The sequence below is a fragment of the Anopheles maculipalpis genome, chromosome 2RL (genome assembly GCF_943734695.1).
Source record: "Anopheles maculipalpis chromosome 2RL, idAnoMacuDA_375_x, whole genome shotgun sequence".
In the NCBI taxonomy this organism is placed as follows: Eukaryota; Metazoa; Arthropoda; class Insecta; order Diptera; family Culicidae; genus Anopheles; species Anopheles maculipalpis.
The window spans coordinates 37,923,338-37,944,091 of NC_064871.1; the positions used below are offsets into that span (position 1 = coordinate 37,923,338).

The following is a 20,754-nucleotide window of genomic DNA, read 5'->3' on the forward strand; positions in this document are numbered from 1 at the left end:
TCACTACGAAGGAACAGATCAGGTGGAGTTCCAGAACTCCAGTCGTGACGATATAAGCAATAAGAAAGATTTTATACAGCTCATCAATTTGTTCTTGCAGTTATTTATTTTGACTTTTGGCGGGAATATTCCTTAAATTCTCTATCAAATCTTTTTGACTCATTTCACCATAAAATTGAAAAAAAAAAAGAATTCGGTTTTAGGTCAAATATCGAACATCGAGGTGTATTAAGTCTCAATCTCAATTTATCAATTAAGATAAATTATGCCATCGATCGCGGGGGCTGAATAACTTCTCTTTAGAGAACATTGCAAGAATATTCCATCCAAAGGAAAACGAATTATTAATAGCTACCGAGATTTTCATTCAAAAGGTGAATTTTTTGAAGAAGTGGATCATAGTTGAGTGTACGCTATCGGTGCCTAGGAGCATGTAGGACGTGCTGAGGGCGATAAATTTATTGACATGGTCAGCCACTGGGCGTCTCCATGATTTAGAGCAGTGTACACTAAACGGTTACAATTCGTTCTATTGAATGGAATGCTGCTACCGATAGAAATCACACAAAGTCTTGCTAAGTAATATCAGGGAAGTTAGATATGAATTTATATTCCCAGTAATTTATATTTAAGTCTGCAGCACATTTCCTTTCAAGAGGACACGATCAAGTACTGTCGATTGCCTGTTTATTTATTTATTATTATTATTACAGGCGTGCCATATTGTCGTGATTTTTCTCGACAGGGTGTTTACAGGTGATTTTAGTAGTCATTTCCTCCGACTGATGTGTATGTATTTATGTTTATGTTATTTATGCATGTATTTGTTTTATTTCGCCTAACAATTTACTATTCAATCGTGATCATTTCTGCTCGGTCTAGGGTGAGGAAACCATATTTAGCGAAGTGCATTATGATTTTTTATTGTATGTTTTCATTCTTATTTAAACGATAAATTTTTTTAAAAATAATGATAAATCTACTTTTCTTATTTTTTTATTTTTTTAAAAGTATTACGGCTTGCGCCGTATTGTCTATACAACATGTGATGACTATGCGTATGAACAAGATTACCAGGGCATTTCCTTCCTGTTTTTGCCTTATCCCGGACATGCTCGATTAATTGACTTTAATGAATAATTTTTATTTTCATTTAATTTTTATTTAAATTTATATTTGCATATTTTATATTTATATTTCTTATTATTTTATAAGTTTTTTTATAATATTTTAATTATTTTATTTTATAGAATGGACAGGCCTTTCTACGTCAATTGAATGATTAAAAGCTATTCTAAACACATTATCCTCTCAGGCCAAAAAAGCCAGTATTAGATTCAATTTTTAATCGTTCAGAACTACTAGACTTAATACATTTTTATCACTGGTAATATTTGAATTAAAATAATAACTTGAAAACGGTTTCATTTACATCATTAGCTCAGATTTCGTTTGGAGCCGTAGTGAAATATAAACAAAATTAGATCAGATTTCTTTATAGCAATCATACTTGAAACGAGTTAACTAACGTATCATCATACCCTTCTTTGTAGTCCAAATAGTAAACTCTATGACATTACCTAGGGTAGGTATCTACTACGTACCACAACGATCGGCCAATGGTTTCAAAGGATGCTTAACCAGCGCTTAGTTTGTCCAGTGCCATTATAATTGGGTCTGATTATCTTATTAAATCACTTACCTTTGTTTTGTACATCCGCAAACCCGGCCAAAGCAGACCATTCTACGATGGGTGGTATCGTTAAGTAGAAAAGTTACACCACCTCCCCGTTCCGTGAAATAACATCACACCTCTTAGCGTCTCAGCATTCCCTCAGAAAACTCATTTTAATTTCAACTCTTGTTTTAAGTTTTCATTCTAAGAGCATGAAACAACGAATGAATTTGGCCGTCCCGACAGTCAAACTCAATTAATCTCAAGCATTCGAATAATTGAATTACCCTTTGCGCGTTGTGAGCGTCTGTCGACGCGTCAGTGACACTTGACGTTCACATCCGCCTTTATATGTGACGGATAGCAAGAATCTGGGTAGCGCCTTCTTTTCACATCAAATCCACGGCGAACGTACCATCATCGATCGGGCAGGGGGTGTTGCTTTGGTTCGTACAGCTCATGCACTCTCCGATAAACGTCCCAACGCTTGCCCGGCACAGTGCGATGGAAGAAATGCTTTTGTCTGTACCGTACCGCCAGTTGACGATGGCGCTCTTCGCACATTCCAATTAGGCCCTTTTCAAGAATCCCAAATAACCGAAAAGTCCTGGCTCTTGAGGAAACGAGCATGACATAAGTTTCGCTGTGCAGGTGGTGGGTTGAACTTTTGAGTTTAATTTCTTTCCGAGATATGGGAAGGCAGCCCACTTGAAGCTAGAATTCTAGGCATTGATGCCCAACTCACCATTTCAGGAGTGAATTTTTGTTTTGCTTAAGGTTGCCGTGGTGGCATAGTTTTCGTAGAATATTGTATCCCAGTAGAAAGGCGGAACTTTCCAGTGGAAGGATAAGTTATGCGCGTTTGGGTTGGCGCGCTAGGTATTAGTTTTAGTACGAAAAGGAATACCAAAGGCTTGATGAAAAATCATTCTTTTATTTAGATTTTGAATTTGAATTTGGTAACTATATTCTCTATTTATTTAGCAGTATTTTTCAGCAGAGCAAGTATTTTTCAAAAGTAATATTAATGGACATTCGCCACACATAAGACATCACGTATGATACATATGAAATGAACCAATAATTTGGCAAACATTCAAGCGTTCAAACTATCCAGTTTTTTAGTATTATTTAGATTCGCTTTTCTCGTAGATCTTTGAGTGATCTTTTACAATCATATTTTAGAAATTTTGCTCAAGTGTTAATTATTTTTCAAAACCTTGTCATCTTGAAAACACGATTTGTTATGTGCTGAAGGCACAACAGTAAAGGTTGAAGATTAAAATAAGAATCATAGATAACATTTATTTATTTATTTATTTATTTATTTTTTTACAATTGATTGTTACGGTCCAGCGCCGTATTGTTAACACTGCTTGTGTTGAGTAGATTTTCACATATTGATAATGCATTTCCTCCTTATTATTTGCCTTATCACGGGCATACTCGGTTATGGTTGTGGTGATGGTGATGATGCTGATGATGATGATGATGATGATGTATTGGTGGATGATGTGCGTTTTGATGGTCCGGTACTATTGTTATGGCTATTGTAATGATGGCGGTTGGTTATATCCGAATTCCGGCTATTGTGGTGTTGTGGCCGTTCTATTGTTGACCTTTGTGATTTGGTTTCGACTGTAACAAACAAATAATCACTGTTAAGACAGCACGAACATTTATTTGTCTGCGTACCGTGTTTTCCAGTGCAGTCCAGCAATGACATTCCAAGCTCACTCTAGTCAACGTCCAATCAAAGGATGATCGACAAGCTCTATCCCGCAGCAGCGAAAGCGACTTCACTACTCCCGAGACTGAACCCGCCAACCACCCCGAATCCGACGCCAACGCTGTCAAACTCAATGTGTCAATGCTGGACTGGAGTAAAGAACACTGTACTGTGGACAACGCCTGCCTCCCTTTTACGGCAATGTTGGAATCGCCCTCGAGTGCTGTTGCCCAGTCATCGGATCACCCGTGTCACTACAAAAAATAAACTTAAGACGTAGACAACAAAACATTTAACAAAAAAGGAATTGGGGAATACGAATAAGGATTGGAAGGATACTTGGGATGTGGAATCATAGGACAAGACCGTTGTCTCTGGCGAATCGGAAGATGGTCCTCATGTAGGGGAGGCCCTTGGTAGCCAACATTTCTCTAATTTCTGTACCCGGTCGTCTGCCGATATTCTCGACTGCGCTCAACAACGAGGGTCTTGCAGTTTCAAATTCCACGCAAGACCACAGGTGATCCACATCGTGGAATCCATCACCGCAGCCACACACTTTTGTCTGAGCCAGAGTTATACGCTGTAGATGAGCATTCAACGCAAAATGATTCGACATCAGTCGAGACATCATCCGTATGAATGCCCGGTCTACAGAGAGCCCATCGAACCAAGGCCGCAGGGACACTTGCGGAGAGATCGAGAAGAGAAAAGGCCCGAGTTCATCCGCCTTCCACATGCTCTGCCAGCGAGACAGGAAAAGTTGCTGTATAAAACAGACAGGAAAAGTCTCCGCAGGAAAAGTTGCTGTAGAAAACGAAGGAACCGAGATGGGCCGAGATCGGTCGGTCGTAAAAAGCGCCTTCTTGGATGCCTGTTTTGGCCAGTGAGTCTGCCTTCTCATTGCCGGGAATGAGAAGGCAGACTCACCGGGAATTCTACAATGAGAAGGGACCCAAATTAGCGAGATCCTATACGCCTTATCGAACATTGAGCTAAGCAGTTCAATGATTTTTATGGTGAGGAAATCCTGACTCTTAACAGCCTTCGGAGATCTCAGTGCTTCAATAGCACTAAGGCTATCAGTGAAGGTGAAGTACTGGTCCGAAGGTCTCGGTGCTATCATCGATAGTGCGTACAAGATTGCTGCTAGCTTTGCGGTGTAAAAACTACATGGCTGCCTCAATTTGGAAAAAAATCAATTATTTAAGGAAAAAAATAGTTTATTGAGTCGTTCTTGCTCGCGAGTTTTCCACCCACTAGTAGAATAAAATATAATATATTTCTGCGCTAGTTAATGTTCTTACCATTTGTTGACTGGAATGGAACAAAATTTTTATTTTATTTATTTATTTACAATTGAATATGACGGTCCAGTGCCGTATTGTCAACACCGCTTGTGTTGAAAAAAAAAAATACAATTATATTGATAAGGTATTTCCTCCTTATTCTTTACCTTATCCCGGACATAGTCGGTTAAATGGAACAAAATTTAATGTTTTCTTTTAAATAAAACACTCACCACAGAAAGGTTTTACCTCATGGACAGATATGGGGGTTTTAGAATTCTATTAATCCAAATGGCCCTTCCACCCATTCGAGGGGGGGGGGGGGGGTGGGGGGGGTGGGGGTCTCAATCTTTACATTCCCGCCATTATCACAACAGCGTTGCTGGTGAATCGGTACGTTGCTGAGTAGGGATGCCTAAAATTCGGGCCTCAGCACATTGATTGTGCTGAGAATCCCCCGAATATAGGGTCCATTGCCACAACGTATCCGTGCCTTCGGGTGGTAATTCAGCAGCTCGCATACCATCCGGTACCTACAGTCACAATGATGGTCGACAGACTTCCAGACTAAAAAGTGGTTATGGAGTCACCACGGATTGGCGATGGGTCTGGAAAACCCTACCAGCTACAGACTTTCATCAGACCAACGCTCGATCATGTATTTGCTGGTGCACAACAAGTTGCCACACGAACTGCTCCTTGACAGGATGAATCGGGCTCCTTCAGTCTGTTTAGTCTGCTCCCATGTAATGACTCTGGGGCACAAGTTTGCCCTGTGCGCTAGGGTGTCTAGCGCTTGAAGCATACTGATGCAAGCTATGGAAACCATCTTCCCAAACCACAACCCCAAGTTCCCTTCCCTCCTCTTATCTTTTGTAAGTCACATTAGCATACGTAAGAGGATTCCCTTCTTACGTTTGTTTGCAAACTACATCAACCACCTTATTGGAAACAACGGAATGTACGTCATCCCTACATGTACCCAATTTTTCTTTTGCAAACTAGTTTTTGATTGTATCAAATTAACAATTAACAATTTTTATTAAAAAATGGAACAAAACGTAATGTTTTTTTTATAAAAACAATCACACACGCCACAAATAATGTATTGTTGGTAAATCATAGATTATTTATTGCATTTTATTTTCCACAATATGAGACATATTTTATTTGAAAGAAACTTTCATGAAGGTTGTCTCGTATTTCGTTTAAGGTGTTTGCCAATGAAAATAAAATTTAAATAAACGTTCACAAATAACTTTATTAGCAAAGATCATGTTGACTGTGCGTGACGTTCCACACAAATTCTTTTATACTTTATTCTTATGATTCAATTATTCGCTACCATAATTCTGCCTTACGATTGTGTATGACGCTAAACGCTAGTTTGGATGGTGGCGAGATTTGCGTTAATGTACCAATTAGCCCTCCCCGGTTGGCACGGATGATCGCGTGGCGTTGGTTTAATATTGATTGAGCAATTACGCCAGCGTAAGCTTTCGCTGTCCGGGTTGGGTTTAATTATTGGAGCGGTTTCTTTACGGTACGGGGCAGCAGGCGCGAAACCATGGCAACAGCTGGCACAAAAGCAATAGAATGATCAAGAATGGTGCATTAGCGGTTGAATGGGACAGGTTTCGTACCGTCCGTGTGTACCCCGTTTCATAACTTACCTATCACAATCGCACCGATCATGACAAACGGCGGCAAACACCCGAGAGCCATCAGATAGGGAAACACGACGTTGCCGATGATGGAACCCGTCCGGCCAAACATCATCGTTAGCGAGACCACCATTGTTCTGTGTACCGAACCCATCGCCAGGCAGAAGTGAAAATGAAAAAGGCCAATGAGGGAAGAGCCAAGAAGCGATCAAAATAGGAAGAAAAAAGAGAAAACCATCAACAATCGACCGCAAGCTCAAATTGGAAATGGCCGTGAGGCCGGTTGCCTTTGTCCTAATGCTGCCAAAATACTGACCTCATCGATGTGGGAAACATGGCGACAACGGCACCTACCAGCGCCGTCGATGCTATGCTACAGATGGTGATGTAGCACGACGATAGGATCAGCGTTACGAGTGAGCTTCGTGCCCAGTACAGAGCGGTACCACAGGACCCGGCCAGCACCAATCCGTACGCTAAGGGAGTAAAGAGAAAAAGTGACCAAAATGAGAAGCTGAACACGATTGAGCAACCCCCTTGGCCTGGTTAATGTGTTTGTTATGGATGCTAATAGCTCCACTAAATCATACGGCCGTTGCCCGGAGCTTTCGTGTTTCGATTTCGATTTGTCTCACCTACTTCCAACGCGGGAACCAAGCGACAAATGAAGCCATGCGAACAGTGCTACAATCTGTAAACGGGTAACCTAAAGGAGGGAAGTGGCGGGCTGTGGGGTTGTTGTTTATCATACTCCATTTCCGTCTGGTCTCGGCATGGGGAAAACTTTCGCACGGTGACATCTTCGCGACATCACGTACGTTGGCGGCATCATTGCAGGTGGCAAGATTCTCAAGCGAACATAAACTTTCGACCACCATCATCAACGCCCGTGGTCCTCGGTTTGTGCCAAAATCCGTAAAGTGATTTATAAGCAGCTACTGCCGCAAGGGTTTTACCGGCACGGCACGGGAACTGGGCAGCGTGAGGTTGGAGCTTCGGTTGGTATGGTTAACCTATCGCCCTTCGATTGGTGAAGCGAACTGAATTAACCTAAGGCCTACCACAACCAGGAACGGGGGAGATGAGGTTTGGTTTGTCAAAACGTTCGTGAGGAAAACCTTCGAACGTGTCGGCAAAATTGCTTTACTTCATGCAACGTCTTGGTGCGGTTGCGTGTGTGTGTGAGGAAGCGTGCAATTCTACTCAATTGTGCTGGTTCTTTAGTGAAGGTGTCGGCATGGAGAAAGTTTTCTTGCGTTGATTGACACGATGTGTGGTGTTCGACAGGCAATACGGAGCGATTGGCAAGTGTTGCAAGAGCAACAAAGAAATTTCACCATCAGCATCTGAGGTGCGGAGTGACAGAACTTGAATGACCACTTTAAGGAACTTAATAGGGCAGTCAAACAACAACAAAAAAAAAAGGTAACTGTTGAAATGAGATCTTTAGGATACCAGTCAAAGGCTAACTTTGTACTTAATCGCTTCTTTAAAGATAACAATACATAAAAAAGAGATTCAATCAATATTACTCCCAAAAAGTTCTTTTTGGCAGTGCAAGCAAACTTTGTACACAAACATAAATGTCGGAAAGCTTCTCACAGAAACAAGTAACGCAACATAGGATTTGTCGAATCAATCACAGTCGAAACTGTTTTGGCAAACATCGCCCAAAGCCAGAACCAGGGTATGACGGGTTAGTGTTGTTGTCGGCGAGTTTGTTTTCTTCCCTCTTTGTACTGATACAACCACCATAATATACGCATTTACTAGTCGCTTCGTGAAATTTCGAAGAATTCGTTGAACATGGTAAAAATACAAAACAGCAAAATTTTCACCAGAAAAGCCACATTTTGTCTAGAAGATGTTGATGGTGTAGAACCAACAATACATCCATATGTATGTGTTGGACCCACAGAAGAAGAAAATAAAGCATTTCAGTACAGTGGGTTCTATTGTTGATAAAACCACACCATGACTATTTATATCAGCATTCGTCAGCACGAGGAAATTTTGGCTAAAGGAAAATGTTTTCAACTTGAAAGCAAATTCAAATGTAGCCCATGGTCCTTCTAACTTTGTACTTAATCGCTTCTTTAAAGATAACAATACATAAAAAAGAGATTCAATCAATATTACTCCCAAAAAGCACTATATAGCACTATCGGACGGTCAGTGCAGAATATGATGGTGGGGTGGCGAATTTTCACACAAACAATTGTTTGACGCTTCGCAGGTTCTCGATAAAAGCAGTACAAATTAAACAAAAACAAATGTGCGCCATAGGTGTCCAGTTTTCTGCAACAATAAATTGGGTGTTTTTTCTTTTCATGCACTTCTTTCATTTTCACGCAGTTATTGTTTGTTTTCCATTTTCCATTTTAAATGTTACAATATAACGGCAACAATGGTGTCCGTTAATTAATGCAAATTAAATAATAAAAAATCGTACTAAATGAAGCAAATGAACTCTAGCAGGGATGACGGCTTTCGTTACGGTTGAAATATTTTGCACCTTTCGCAACCGTATTCGTATCTGTTTTATAGCCAATTGCCCGTCGGCAAAGAGGAGCTGCAGATTTGGCAAGGAAAAATGGAAAAAAAGGAAAAATGGAAAATATTTTTTTATCGATTTTAATCCATCAGCCTTCAACGGTACGACGGCTTGATGAGATGTTCTTGTGAAATCCGTTTCATTCTTTTGATTACTTCAGCTTTTGCTGCTGTGTTGGGAAAGAAAAAGGAGGGAGACCGAAAAAAGCTGCATCAACAGAAAAGAGCGTTAAGTGCAGATTGAGATTCAAAGACAGTAGGTTATCTGTGCCAGACTGGCTGAATGCCTAATACACACGACTGCACGAAAGAGTTAACTGCCCTGCCAAAAATGGTAAAATCGGACCAGATAATGGCACCAGTGGTAAAACGCACATCACCGGCACCAATTGAGCACGGGCATCGAAACATCGAAACGCACTAAATGTCCAGTCAGTCTGGTAAACGTTATATGCCTCACGTTGCCACTTACTGAGTATGTTCCGGTTGCCGATGGAATTAATCATGACGGTCGTAACCGCGTACGCTCCGATGCCGACACATCCAATGATTAATGAGTACAGATAAACTCGACCCTCGGTTGTCTGCATGAAGCGTTCCGGCGTTGTTCGAGATGATGCGTGAATGAAAGGACAAGAAGCAGATCAAGAGCGTTAGTAAATAGCGATACAGGGGGGTTAGTTTTTTGTGTGCCTCGATATTATATCACTTTTATGGTCGGTTTGAAGGCAACACAATTACTATAGCCAATTTGCCATCCCGACACAATAAATAACTGCATCATTCAACAGTGTAGTGGAAAAATGAAAAGACAAATAATTATAAAGAATGAAAAGCCCTGTCAATCAGCGCCTTGCTAACGTACCGCGGTGCACTTGAGAACGTCGTCCAGCGGCTCCATTGCGACCGGATCGGGACCGTGAAGCGCTCTAGATACCTCATACTCCATCCATTGTTGTTGTAACTGCTCAGTTTTGTTGACCTTATAGGCTAACATTTCGCAGAGCGTTGCCTGACCAGCGGCCATGGAACCGTACGATGGTACCATCGCACCATCCAGAAGTAGATGCTGCTCGTGCTCAAACTCCTCGATGATGGTGAACAGTTGCGGGACCCAGAGTCGGAATGTGTTTAACCTAGAAATAGATACGAGCGGGGTAGTAAGCTGTTCGAGCCGAACACAAGCAGTAAACACCCCATCTAACCAACCAACCAACTAACCAACGGACCACTTACCCGAGCAGTATACCGAACTGAATACCGTACACCAGACAGGCATTCTTCAGATGTGGCTTCTGGAACATTACAGCTAGCTGGCGGAACCCTTCACCCACACCACCGCTCGACGCTGGCTGGGTGGTTTTGGCGGATGATGGTAGTTTACCGGACGTCGGTTCGCTGCTCGATGCTTGCCGCAGCTCATCCACCAGCTCCACGATCTACAACGCAAGAGGCAAGGTGGTGAACGGAAACGTTCGGATCACTCTCAAGCAATGGTATGGAAGCGGTGGTACAATGAGGGGGTGAAATCGCTCATTTTGAATTCTCCTACTCACCGGAAACTCTTGCCGGCTCCCGGTGTTGATAGCGTACAAGCGCCGGAAAATGGCCATCGCTCGCTCGTTCTGCCCTTTGGACATGAGAAACTTGGGGCTTTCGGGAAGGAACATCACGCTGATACCGCTCAGTACACCCGGCAGACAGCTTACGGCCAGGAAAATCTGCCATGAATGTAGCTCTGTGGAAAGGTAAGGGATACGGGAAGCGTGTGCCATTTACTTCGTAGCAGACAGTTTGAGTGGGTGTGTCTGTGTGTGTGTGTGTGTGTTTGTGCGTCGTTCCCAGCAAACTGAGCGATGAATGTCATTTGTCAACTGGAGACTCACTCCGGCTAATGCCTCTTTTGATTAGCCTAAATCGGCATGTCAAGGCGAAACCATCAGATGCTGACGATGTAATGCGACAAATATGGGCTCGTTTATGCCCATGTCCTCGCCTGACACTGCAATAGCAGCCAGCACAGTGCCGGCGTCAGCACCATAACTCAATAGGCTCATCCCGGCGGGAAATTCAATTGCGCGTCACACCACAGCGGCAACACAGGTAAATTAAATATTCACACGCGCGCGCGGTCCCATCGCTTCCGGACAGTTTTGCGGACCATGGCAGGGCGCTAAATAGCAAGGCGCTAAGTGTGTCGTAGTTGATTAGAATTCAATTTACATCCTAATGCCGCTCGAATGGAGTGGTTCAGTCGTCGTGGCCCGGCAACCCTTCGCCCCGACTTGTGCCACGTTCTAGGATTTCATTTAGGCGCCTGTTCGGTTGAAAAGTGTTTGTAGTACGACACGGCACCTTAGAATTCGTTCGCTCCCGTCCGGAGGCAGCGACGCAGTTAGGCTTCTTTTGATTTCAAAGAAACATTGAAAGTAGATAGGATAATCAGCACTAATTAGAGTACAAAGATTCGCTTAGCCGTAGGACGGTCCGATTGACACTTCCGGGAAGTTTGGAGATATCCATATCCCTCCATCATGCGACAAGACGTTTGGGTCCGTAAAGGAGTGGTTGAGAACGAGGGAATCAAGTAGCAGCTTGGTAATGGAAGCAAAGTGTTGATTCGAGTTAATGATAGAATTTTCCTTCTTCTTGTCCTAGCCTTACGGTGCATGTTTTGGGCAGATGTGATAGGAGTGCTATTTTTGGAGATAAACAAATTAGTAAATAATTTCTACTTTGAAGCACGCTATTTTCTTTTGCACTAAAATGTCTTGAATGCAGGTAACCTGATACTTGATGTAGCAAACTTTGTTTCTTCTAATGCTTCTTCAGTTTGTTCTCAGCAAGAGATTACGGAACGATCATAGGCGCTATGGTGAAACGAGTTGAAGCGATCGTTTTTACCAACATAGCAGGTGTATTGATTTATAAGCAGTTCACTCCAAACACAAACACCGGAAACAGCGGCATTTTGTCTGTTTCACAAAATCAATTTCTCTTAGGGCGAAAGACGTCATAGACAGGGGTTGGAGAAGTCATTTGAACTCGTGCCATCGAACCATAAGCTCCCGATCGTCACGAATCGAAGTAACGTATTCCTCGAATCACTTGATTGGATATTTAGCTCGTTTCATTAGCAGCAGCAGCAGTCGTAGAAACCAGGGAACCTGCAACCTGATAAAAGACACGGCAGTTTTTAGCTTTTATTTCCATTATTATGTCCGTCCCTCTGCCGGTTTTTTGGCTTTTTATTTGGTATTCACCCCGGTAATTTAATTCGCCTTCCGAGCAGGTGACTGTAGGTTGCGCTGAAGCTGAAGTTCGAAACTTAGCAAGAACGGAGGAAGCATCCGTTCTTAAGCGATTGCCTGTTTACTTGAGCCAAGGCAATAAAGCTTCTTTCGTTGGGGGATCGTTCGGTTCCTATTATTGAGCAACAGTGTTTCATTTCTACGAAGTGTTTGATACGTGCTCGTTTCGAGTTGTGAAACTCCTGGTTTAATGGCCCGGAGCGAGTAGTATTACGTTATAATGGGATCTTTTTAAAGTGCCAACAATAATTGTTGAAAGCGTGAGGGAAGAGTGAACTGAATTTCGCTGTTTATGGAGTGTGTTGCTCGGGGAATGTGCTGGCAAAGTTTTGAGTGGTAAGGTTAGGTTGCACAGCATGAATTGTAATATTGTACTCGAGCAAATGAGGGGCAAATGTGAAGCGATTTTGATTTTTATGTGAATAATATACGCTGAGTAACTTTGTTTTCTATACGCTTTTTTTTTTAGTTGGACTGTAACATGTGAGCTGTTAGACATTATGTATTCTAAACGAATGATCCATTACAGGGCTTTGATCGATAGAATAGAGCTTTTGAATCACACTCAAAATTTTTTTCAAATACCTTGCAATCATGTAGTGTAATCTTTGATTCAGTTAGGAAAAAAAGAAAAGAAATTAAACTGTGGAATACTTGCAATCAGCTCCGATGCAACTTATTAGAACATTGAATGCAAGCATACCAATTAGAACAGTGGGTTAATCAGTGGAATAGATGATCAAGGTGACTCTTAGCTAACAAGAAAACAAACAAAAACAGATCTGATCACATGTAGCTCCCACGAGCACCAAATTTCAAGAATGCGCCAAGACATCAAGGAAAATTCCTTCAAACTCAACCAAGCAAATTCAGTTTCCACAAGCATTGCAAATAATTATGCACAATGTCAACAGGTTCAAGGAACAAACTGAATTACATGTACATAATGGCTCACACTGAAACATTAAACAAAACATGCGCCTTCGCCTACAGCCAACAAAAATTAAGTAAAAAAAATGGATCAAAATACAAGAAGAATTTTCCCACACATCCATTAACCTCAATAATGTTTGTTAAAGGAACGATTTGTCCCCAAAACATCCGTATAAAATAAAGAACCATCGTTCTAGCAGTCAGTCACGTAAAAGAGGTCATTCATAGACAGTCAGTCGATTGCGAACAACACTCAGAATGGTCAGTCCGGAATAGGCAGTCGTGGGCTAGAAGTCGCAGATACGTAGTTGTGAATAAACAGACGATATTTGAACGCCGTGGCTCATCCAAAACAAAGAAAGTGTGTTTTCCTAGGAAAAAGCGAGTGTTGTAAATATCACAGTGCCAATGGTGCCAACAATTTACACGGTGTGGGATCTTTTTACCATTACATGGCAAATGTGATTCTCTTTACCATTACAGTGCTCGTTTTTTATCATTACGCCGTATTAATCATTTGGACGGGATTGTAAAAAAAAAATAGTTGGAAAAGTTTTTATTTAATTATTACTACTTTATTTGGTGGGATGAGATTTTGCAATATCCCACAATCAATTGGAAACATTTCACTATAACTTTATACACTTTCTCTATATCTAGAACAGATGAGATACTGGGCGCCTCCATGGGCGAATATTGAGGAAAAAAAACTGCACGACTGTTTTTACAATATGTGACACAATAAAATTGCACATTAAAGCTTTAAAACCCCCATCGTTCTAGTTGCTAAAATATCAGCAATCTCATCTTGTTAACATTTCCATAATGTTAGCCCTTAGCAGAGTATTATCGACCCATTTCAGCTACCAGAAGACTTCGGCTCGGGTTCACAAACATTTGTCCATTTTTGGTAGCTTTTAGACGGACTGCATGAACCGAGAATACGAATTTTCAATCGCACACCATTGTCTAGAATAGCAAAAGTCTCTCCGATAATCCGGATGAAAGCAGACTGGGTAATCACTCACTCACTCAATTCCACACACAACCACATGCACTGAACGGGGTTTTCTCCCCATCAGCTCTAAACTAATCCCCGGTCTTGACCGGTCAAACAGTGCTGGCAAATACTGACGGACAGCTGGAAGATGGTAATGATGGTCACATCATGACGTTGGTAGGCTAAAGCTACTTACCGAGCACACCGTCACCGAGAACCAGGTTCCAGGACTGTGGGATGATAAGCCAGGCCAGGGCGGGGAGCAGCATGTTGGCAGCACTGTAAAACACTCCCAGCACTATCATCACGCGGGATCGATGCTGCAGGCTGTGAAACTCGGACAAGTACGCCATCAGCACGGCAAACGGTCCACAGATGCTGTTTTGGGCAGGGGAAACGATAATACCGATAAGAAGCAAGAGGAGTGTTAACTTTGCGTGGATGAAAATGCAAACGGCACACATTCGCTGCACGTGGCCCACATCCGCAAGTGGCGCTATCTGCTGAACGGAATCTGACGCACACGATCCCTCCCCCGGAAGTAGTCGAGCTTTAGTGCAAAGAGATAAATTACGTTTACTTTTGCTAGCATTTATTCTTGCCATTCGCAAGCATTCTTCGCAACCACTCTCGAATCGTATCCGATAAGGGTTTGAGTACGATAGAATCGTGGCAGATTTTCTTACCTTTTGCCAGCGATGACATTTAATCACGGGCACGATGGTCGTGAAAAACTTTGCCACAATCCAAACACATCTCGACGAAAGGAAGAGTGGCAAATGGGGGAGAGAAAGAATGGGGAAAGCGACACTCATCAAACGTCTAAATCGATTGACTTTCTTCGTAATGTAAGTGAAACGAATTTAGTTAGTTTATTTCTGGTGCCGTAAAGAGAGAAGCGTAAAAATTCAAGCGCTCAACTCAGTCAAGCTAGATTTTTTTTTTCACTTCCTGTCAACAACCGAAAATCAGGAGTTCAAGATGAGGTTTTTTGTTGTTATTTTGTTGGTACAGTAGGAAATGGGGCAGTGTTTTCAGTTTCACGACTTCCGCAGCGCTGCGTACTGAGAGTTCTTATTTACTGCTTTTCACACTTTTACACTTTTTAATAGATCGATTACGCTCGTTGCGAACGAGCTTACCTCGGGCATCATTTCGCCCTCATTGTACACTCTGCAAATAGCCAATCTTTTTTATTGATCTCCCTTTCCGGTTGTACCCTAGGCGTCCGGAAGTGATTGCATCACACAACAGCTCTAGCCTTATTTAATTGCTTCTAGAATCGTTCATTGATTTGTTAAAAGAGTGAGCATAGCCAACAGCAATGTGAGCTTGTCCGTGTGCTTTCAGTTGGGAGTTAGCACGTTAGCAGTTAGTAATTTCCATACCACACAGATAATCTCAACCAATTGTACCCAGGTTGGTCAGTAGCACCCCATTTCACACGTTGGTTCCCAATTGGTCAGCGGTGAACGATAAAATTCCTTACCCGAAAGAGAAAGCTACTTACACAAAGCCACCCATAAATTTGAAAACCATTATGGCCACCATGTTCTGGCTGAGGGCGCACAGGACGTTGAAGGTGCTGTCCAGAAGAAAGCCCACCACCAGCAACCGTTTCCGACCGTACGTGTCGGACAGGAAGCCCCAGAGGAAGGCAGATGTTATCATTCCTGGAAAATGTAAGCAGGGAGCGAGTGAAACAATCAGTTCGTTGTCGGAAGTCGGATTTAGTCGGCACTACAAATTGGAGCTGCTTGTTACTTGCATCCGAAGGGGTTGGCCATGCTTACCAGTGTAGGTGATGGCATTCAGCATGCCCTTGTCAGCGAGGGAAAGGTTCAGGTCACACTCGGCGCTCGGCAGCACGTAGGACATAGTGGTCGTCTCGAATACCGTCGTCATGCAGCACGGCATCGCCACCAGCAGCAGCAGGTAGTTGAAACGACCGTAACCAGTGGCGGCAATGGCCGTCTCGAAGTCGGCCGGTGCATGCACTGTTGCACCAGTGGAGAAAAGAGAGTGAGAAGTGGCTCCTAGTAGAGCAGGCGAGTGAAGCTTTTAATAATAAACTGTTTATTAACCATGGCATCGCCACAGTTTCTTTGCTCGTGCTCAGCTGTGAACCCGGTCCCGGTGGTCGAGTCTGTTTTGAACGCACGATGGACGGAAATTAATTTACCATGGCTCGGTTGGGCTAGGTGGGAATGGTTTGCAGGTTTGCTGAGCTTGATCTTGGTACAGAATGGCTACGAACTAGCAGCTAGACGCCAGAAACTTTTACAATATCAGCATGCTGGTTAGATTTTTGACGTCAAAACTTGGGGCATGGTTCGCTGTACTCGCACTAGCTAATGCTTACCATTGCTACCATTGGGAGCACAAAGGGTAACTAACATAGGAATAGCGTCTAACATTAATCATTGTTGAACTTCATTTAATATAAGCACCGAGGTAAAGTATACTATGCATGATATAATTATTAATAAAAAATGATCCTCATCTGCTGTAGGATGCTAGTCTAATTTGGTGTTGAAATCGCCCAAGCGTGCGGTTGTGCAGTTTGGAGGCTTTGTAAAATGAATTGCAAATTGTGTAAATTAAAGACAACTTGATCGAATTTCTTCGCAATCATGCAGACAACCCAAAGTTATACACTTTGCAGGTCTGTTTTGCCCTGTTGATGGTATGCAAGAGGATCATTCGCAAGCTACTTCAATTATGCAGCTGATTGTCTATTGCTACCGGAGTGCCTAAAGCTATCATCTGGGCGTGGCTAATTAGAATTAGGCAAGGGTCGATGAACCATCAGTATCCTCCGGCCCGTACAGCTGTTACTCGCACAATCGGAAAACGGAAGCATTAGCCTCGCAGCAACCACACTGACACTTTAATTTAACGATTATGTTCGTCCTGTCGGCACCATTAACTTTAAACTCGTAACAATATGCCACTCACTGCTGGTACGATCATGAGAGATCGGCAAAACGAAACTGTCACCGTAACACTTACCTCCATCCCCACCAGCCACACCATCGGGCGGAATATTGATTTCCATCACTTTCGGCTGCTTATCCTTCGGTGGTTCCATCGTTTGATGTGTTGATGTGCTGATTCGTTCCGTTTCGATTGACACTGAAGCGCAATTTCAAACTGATTTCCCCGCACGCACCGTAGTACTCTAGTGCGTCTTGCTGCTTGTGGATGAAGGCGATATCGCCGACACAAATGAATTGCTCATCGTTCACCGGCTGCTACACCGTGTGCGTGCAACACTTTCCGGATGATTACTGGAAGCTGGGTAGATGCTGCGCCAATTGTGCCACTCACTTGCTTGCCCTAACGAAGTATGCCCGTTATCTACAGCTAATCCCACACGGTCACGGTGCAGCAATGTTTTGCCAACGTTAGGGGTTGGTATTTTTATCCCAACCTGACGCTTTGGTCGTTAGCAGGCTGTTGGTGGTGATAACGATTGGGCGAAGCGATTTGGTCCGGTCGGCGTGCTGGACGGTTCCCGAAACATGTGCCTACCGGATGGTTCCGCCGAGCAACAAACAAACATTTGCCTCTAGCTCGCACTCTGCCCCGCCGGTGCGTGGCGATACAATAAACGAGGCCAAGATTTCGATGTCACCACCACTTTCAGCCTGTGCTCGACGGAAAAATACTGATGAAAGCGTGAGATTTCACCATCGCGCCAGGTGTTTACAAAATTCCGGTGCGTCATCCGTCATCGGTGTTAGGTGAGTTGCTATGGAGCTAACCGTGAGGGTCCTTAAGGATCAAGCACCGTTCCGAATCTGGCTTATTTCTTTGAGAATAAAAGAGTTTCCTTCGTTTGTTAAAATGGGAAAGTTAAAAGTAAGCTAAAAATAGCATAACTCTTATCAGAATGTAAGATAAGTTGAAGATAAAGTTGAATGTGTACTGTGTGTTATTTTTAAACTGTTTTAGATTCTAGTTCGTGTTTTACTGGCAATCAATCTGCAATTATACTAGGCTGAGCTTTTTATTCTTCTTGTCCAAACGAAAGCTATACACTTCTAGAATATTATATGTAATATTTATGAAGTTAAGATCACACCAATGTTTCATGATCATTCGTGTGACTGTAGTGGCAGCGGCGATGACACGGTAAGATTTACTATCTAATCACATCCGGACTCCCATCTTTACGTACGTCCATCCATCTACGGGAGAGCAGAGTCAAAGGGTGTGCAAAGAAAGTTTTATATTTTCTATAACTGTTTTTATTTGCAAAACGATTAAGAAGCTACTACGCGATTTATGGCTGACTGATAAGAAGAGCCAACGTAAACGGATGGTAATGAAACTATTTTCAATAAAATGTGATATTTACTGATTTTACTGTTGTTTTGTTCGACAAAATGTATTGTTGAAATGTAATTTGAAAGATGTTTTAGCTTACTTTATAGAGATGAATAATTATCTTGTATTCCCATAAAGAACCTGCAGGATGTCTATCGCAAGGGTTGACTATTTAGCCGGCTAGCAATAATTTATTTTCATCATATAATTAATTGTGATCCTATTTTTAAGGTTTTAATTGAGTACAATGTAAATAAATAAAAGTGTCTGTTTATTTTTTTTGTTTTTGCATTGTAAACGTTTTCGCCCGCCAAGCATTGGCGCCAAACGTGGAGACACCGGTGCCTCCACGTTTAAGCAAATAAAAACCAGTATGAATGATGGATTTTCAGGCTTCGTGTTACAAATATTTTGCACATACTACTACTCATGGTATTTTTTGAAAGATATGAAATACGAAAAAATGTTCCGTTCTTTATCCACCGAGCGCTGAAGCACACAATCTTGAAGACGAATTGAAGGTAACGTCGCTGAACCGCAAGTTCATCGGTATAAGCTGTTTAAAGGAATCACAATAGCTTAAGAGTGTGTGATTTCTACTGTGCGGCCAGAAACTCCTCTACGCCACTACAAAGCCATTGCATTATTCATCCCACGAACGGACGCATCACGGATGGATGAACCGGATTTACTCACTCCCTCCCAGTGATGAAAACTTGTCATAATTCGCCCCAAGAGGTACACTGCACAGCCATTCGTCTTGTTTTTGGTCGCTTGCTCGTGGCCATATATGATTGACCTTTTCTTTTCGTTTTGCCTTTTGCTTAGACTTTGGGCTAATGTGTGTGTGCGACTGTTGTGATACGAAATTCTCTCGTTAGCCGTTTACCCAGCCCGTGAGGTGAGGATCTGGCCAGGTGCAGCTCTGTCAAGTGGTTCACTTTGTAGCAAGATTATTCGATGGTGGTGCTTGGCAGCATGCCAAGAAAATAGTTTTGCACAACAATGTCCCCCCTGCTGCATCATCCAATCTCGAATAGAAGCACTCCAATTTGATTGTCTCTGTCAGCACGTATCTGCATTCTGGTCCGCTGGTCTGTTGTGACATATTTTTGCTATGCAGCAACGAGCGCAAGCAAAACATTGGTTAAGTGGGCAGATATAGCAAAAGCGGTGGTTGGAAATAGTTGATTTTACCCAAGCCCGATTGAACGAAGAATGTATGCCCAGTGGGTCCGGTGTTTCTACAGTCTTGGGAGCTTACAGTGAATGGTCTTAAACATTGTTGCACTTGATGGGATGCAACAACTGTTAAATTATACTGCAGGATTCCCTAGCATCCACTGCACTAGCTATTATAAACGATTTTTCATAGATCAAATTGTGTATCGTGTACGAAGAAGATGATTAATCGTGTTTCGTATGCCCGGTCTACAATCGATTGCACCATCATCCGTACGGCACGGCAGCTCGGTGTTTCAGTTCGTGTACTAACATTTGCGTAACGTAGCATTATGAGTCACAATACAGAAGCTTAGATAATGACATAGATGTTATACACAGCCTCAAGCATTATTATTACGCAAGTTAGGGACGAGTTCTGTGTACGGAGAGGAAAAAGAAAGTCCCATCATAAAAGCGAAACATGATAAGCTCATCATGTCTGTCTGCCAGCATCTTTACGTTCGGCAGAAAAGCTGAGCATGTCGGAATTAATAGGGCGAGCCCAGTTTTTGCTGAGCCGGAAACTTTCTATCCGAATCAGCACGAACTGATTTACTAGCTCGGTCAGCTAGCCAGCCAACCGTCCCAAACCGATTGATAAGAATTTTAATCAGAACCGAAGCGGCTTTTCTAACGCCGCTGGTGTGTTTCAATAATTGTTAGTCACCTTTTTTTGTGTGTTGTTGCTGGTGTTGCTGTCGTCGAGAAAGGTATAACAACATTGCACACATCGTCGCCGGGTATGTACCGAAGAGTCATTGTTATGCGTTTTCTTTCGGAATCATGTGCACAGCCAGTAATATGTTTGCTCGTGTACCTTCGTTAAGCGTCCCCCAAAGTTCGCACTGAATAGCCCCAGGCGTGTGTTCTGATGGACGCGGGTACTCTGTTGCCGACCGGTAGTGACATGATGTCTTTTCGATTATCACTAACCAAACAACTGGACCGTCCCGAGTGTGATGGGAAACGGGTATGAATAAACCCGTACTCCGCAGTGTACAGTATAGAATGAAACCTTCCAAACCAGGTAGAACGTACCGATGG

The 20,754-nt window shown here is 42.6% G+C and overlaps 1 protein-coding gene across 1 annotated transcript in view; it reads right to left on the minus strand.

Moving 5' to 3' along the window:
- LOC126567112 (synaptic vesicle glycoprotein 2B-like) overlaps window positions 1-17,245 on the minus strand; it is a 167,565-nt gene extending 150,320 nt beyond the window's left edge. Inside the window, exons 1-11 of the mRNA XM_050223345.1 lie at window positions 17,167-17,245; window positions 15,948-16,190; window positions 15,665-15,827; window positions 14,351-14,532; window positions 10,467-10,648; window positions 10,147-10,349; window positions 9,776-10,046; window positions 9,383-9,494; window positions 6,674-6,833; window positions 6,367-6,494; window positions 6,207-6,270 (exon numbers count right to left, since the gene is read on the minus strand). Of these exons, the coding sequence (XP_050079302.1) occupies window positions 6,215-6,270; window positions 6,367-6,494; window positions 6,674-6,833; window positions 9,383-9,494; window positions 9,776-10,046; window positions 10,147-10,349; window positions 10,467-10,648; window positions 14,351-14,532; window positions 15,665-15,827; window positions 15,948-16,190; window positions 17,167-17,245 (1,779 nt within the window). The 3' untranslated portion in view covers window positions 6,207-6,214. The remainder of the gene's footprint in view (window positions 1-6,206; window positions 6,271-6,366; window positions 6,495-6,673; window positions 6,834-9,382; window positions 9,495-9,775; window positions 10,047-10,146; window positions 10,350-10,466; window positions 10,649-14,350; window positions 14,533-15,664; window positions 15,828-15,947; window positions 16,191-17,166) is intronic.
- Window positions 17,246-20,754: the final 3,509 nt, after the last annotated feature.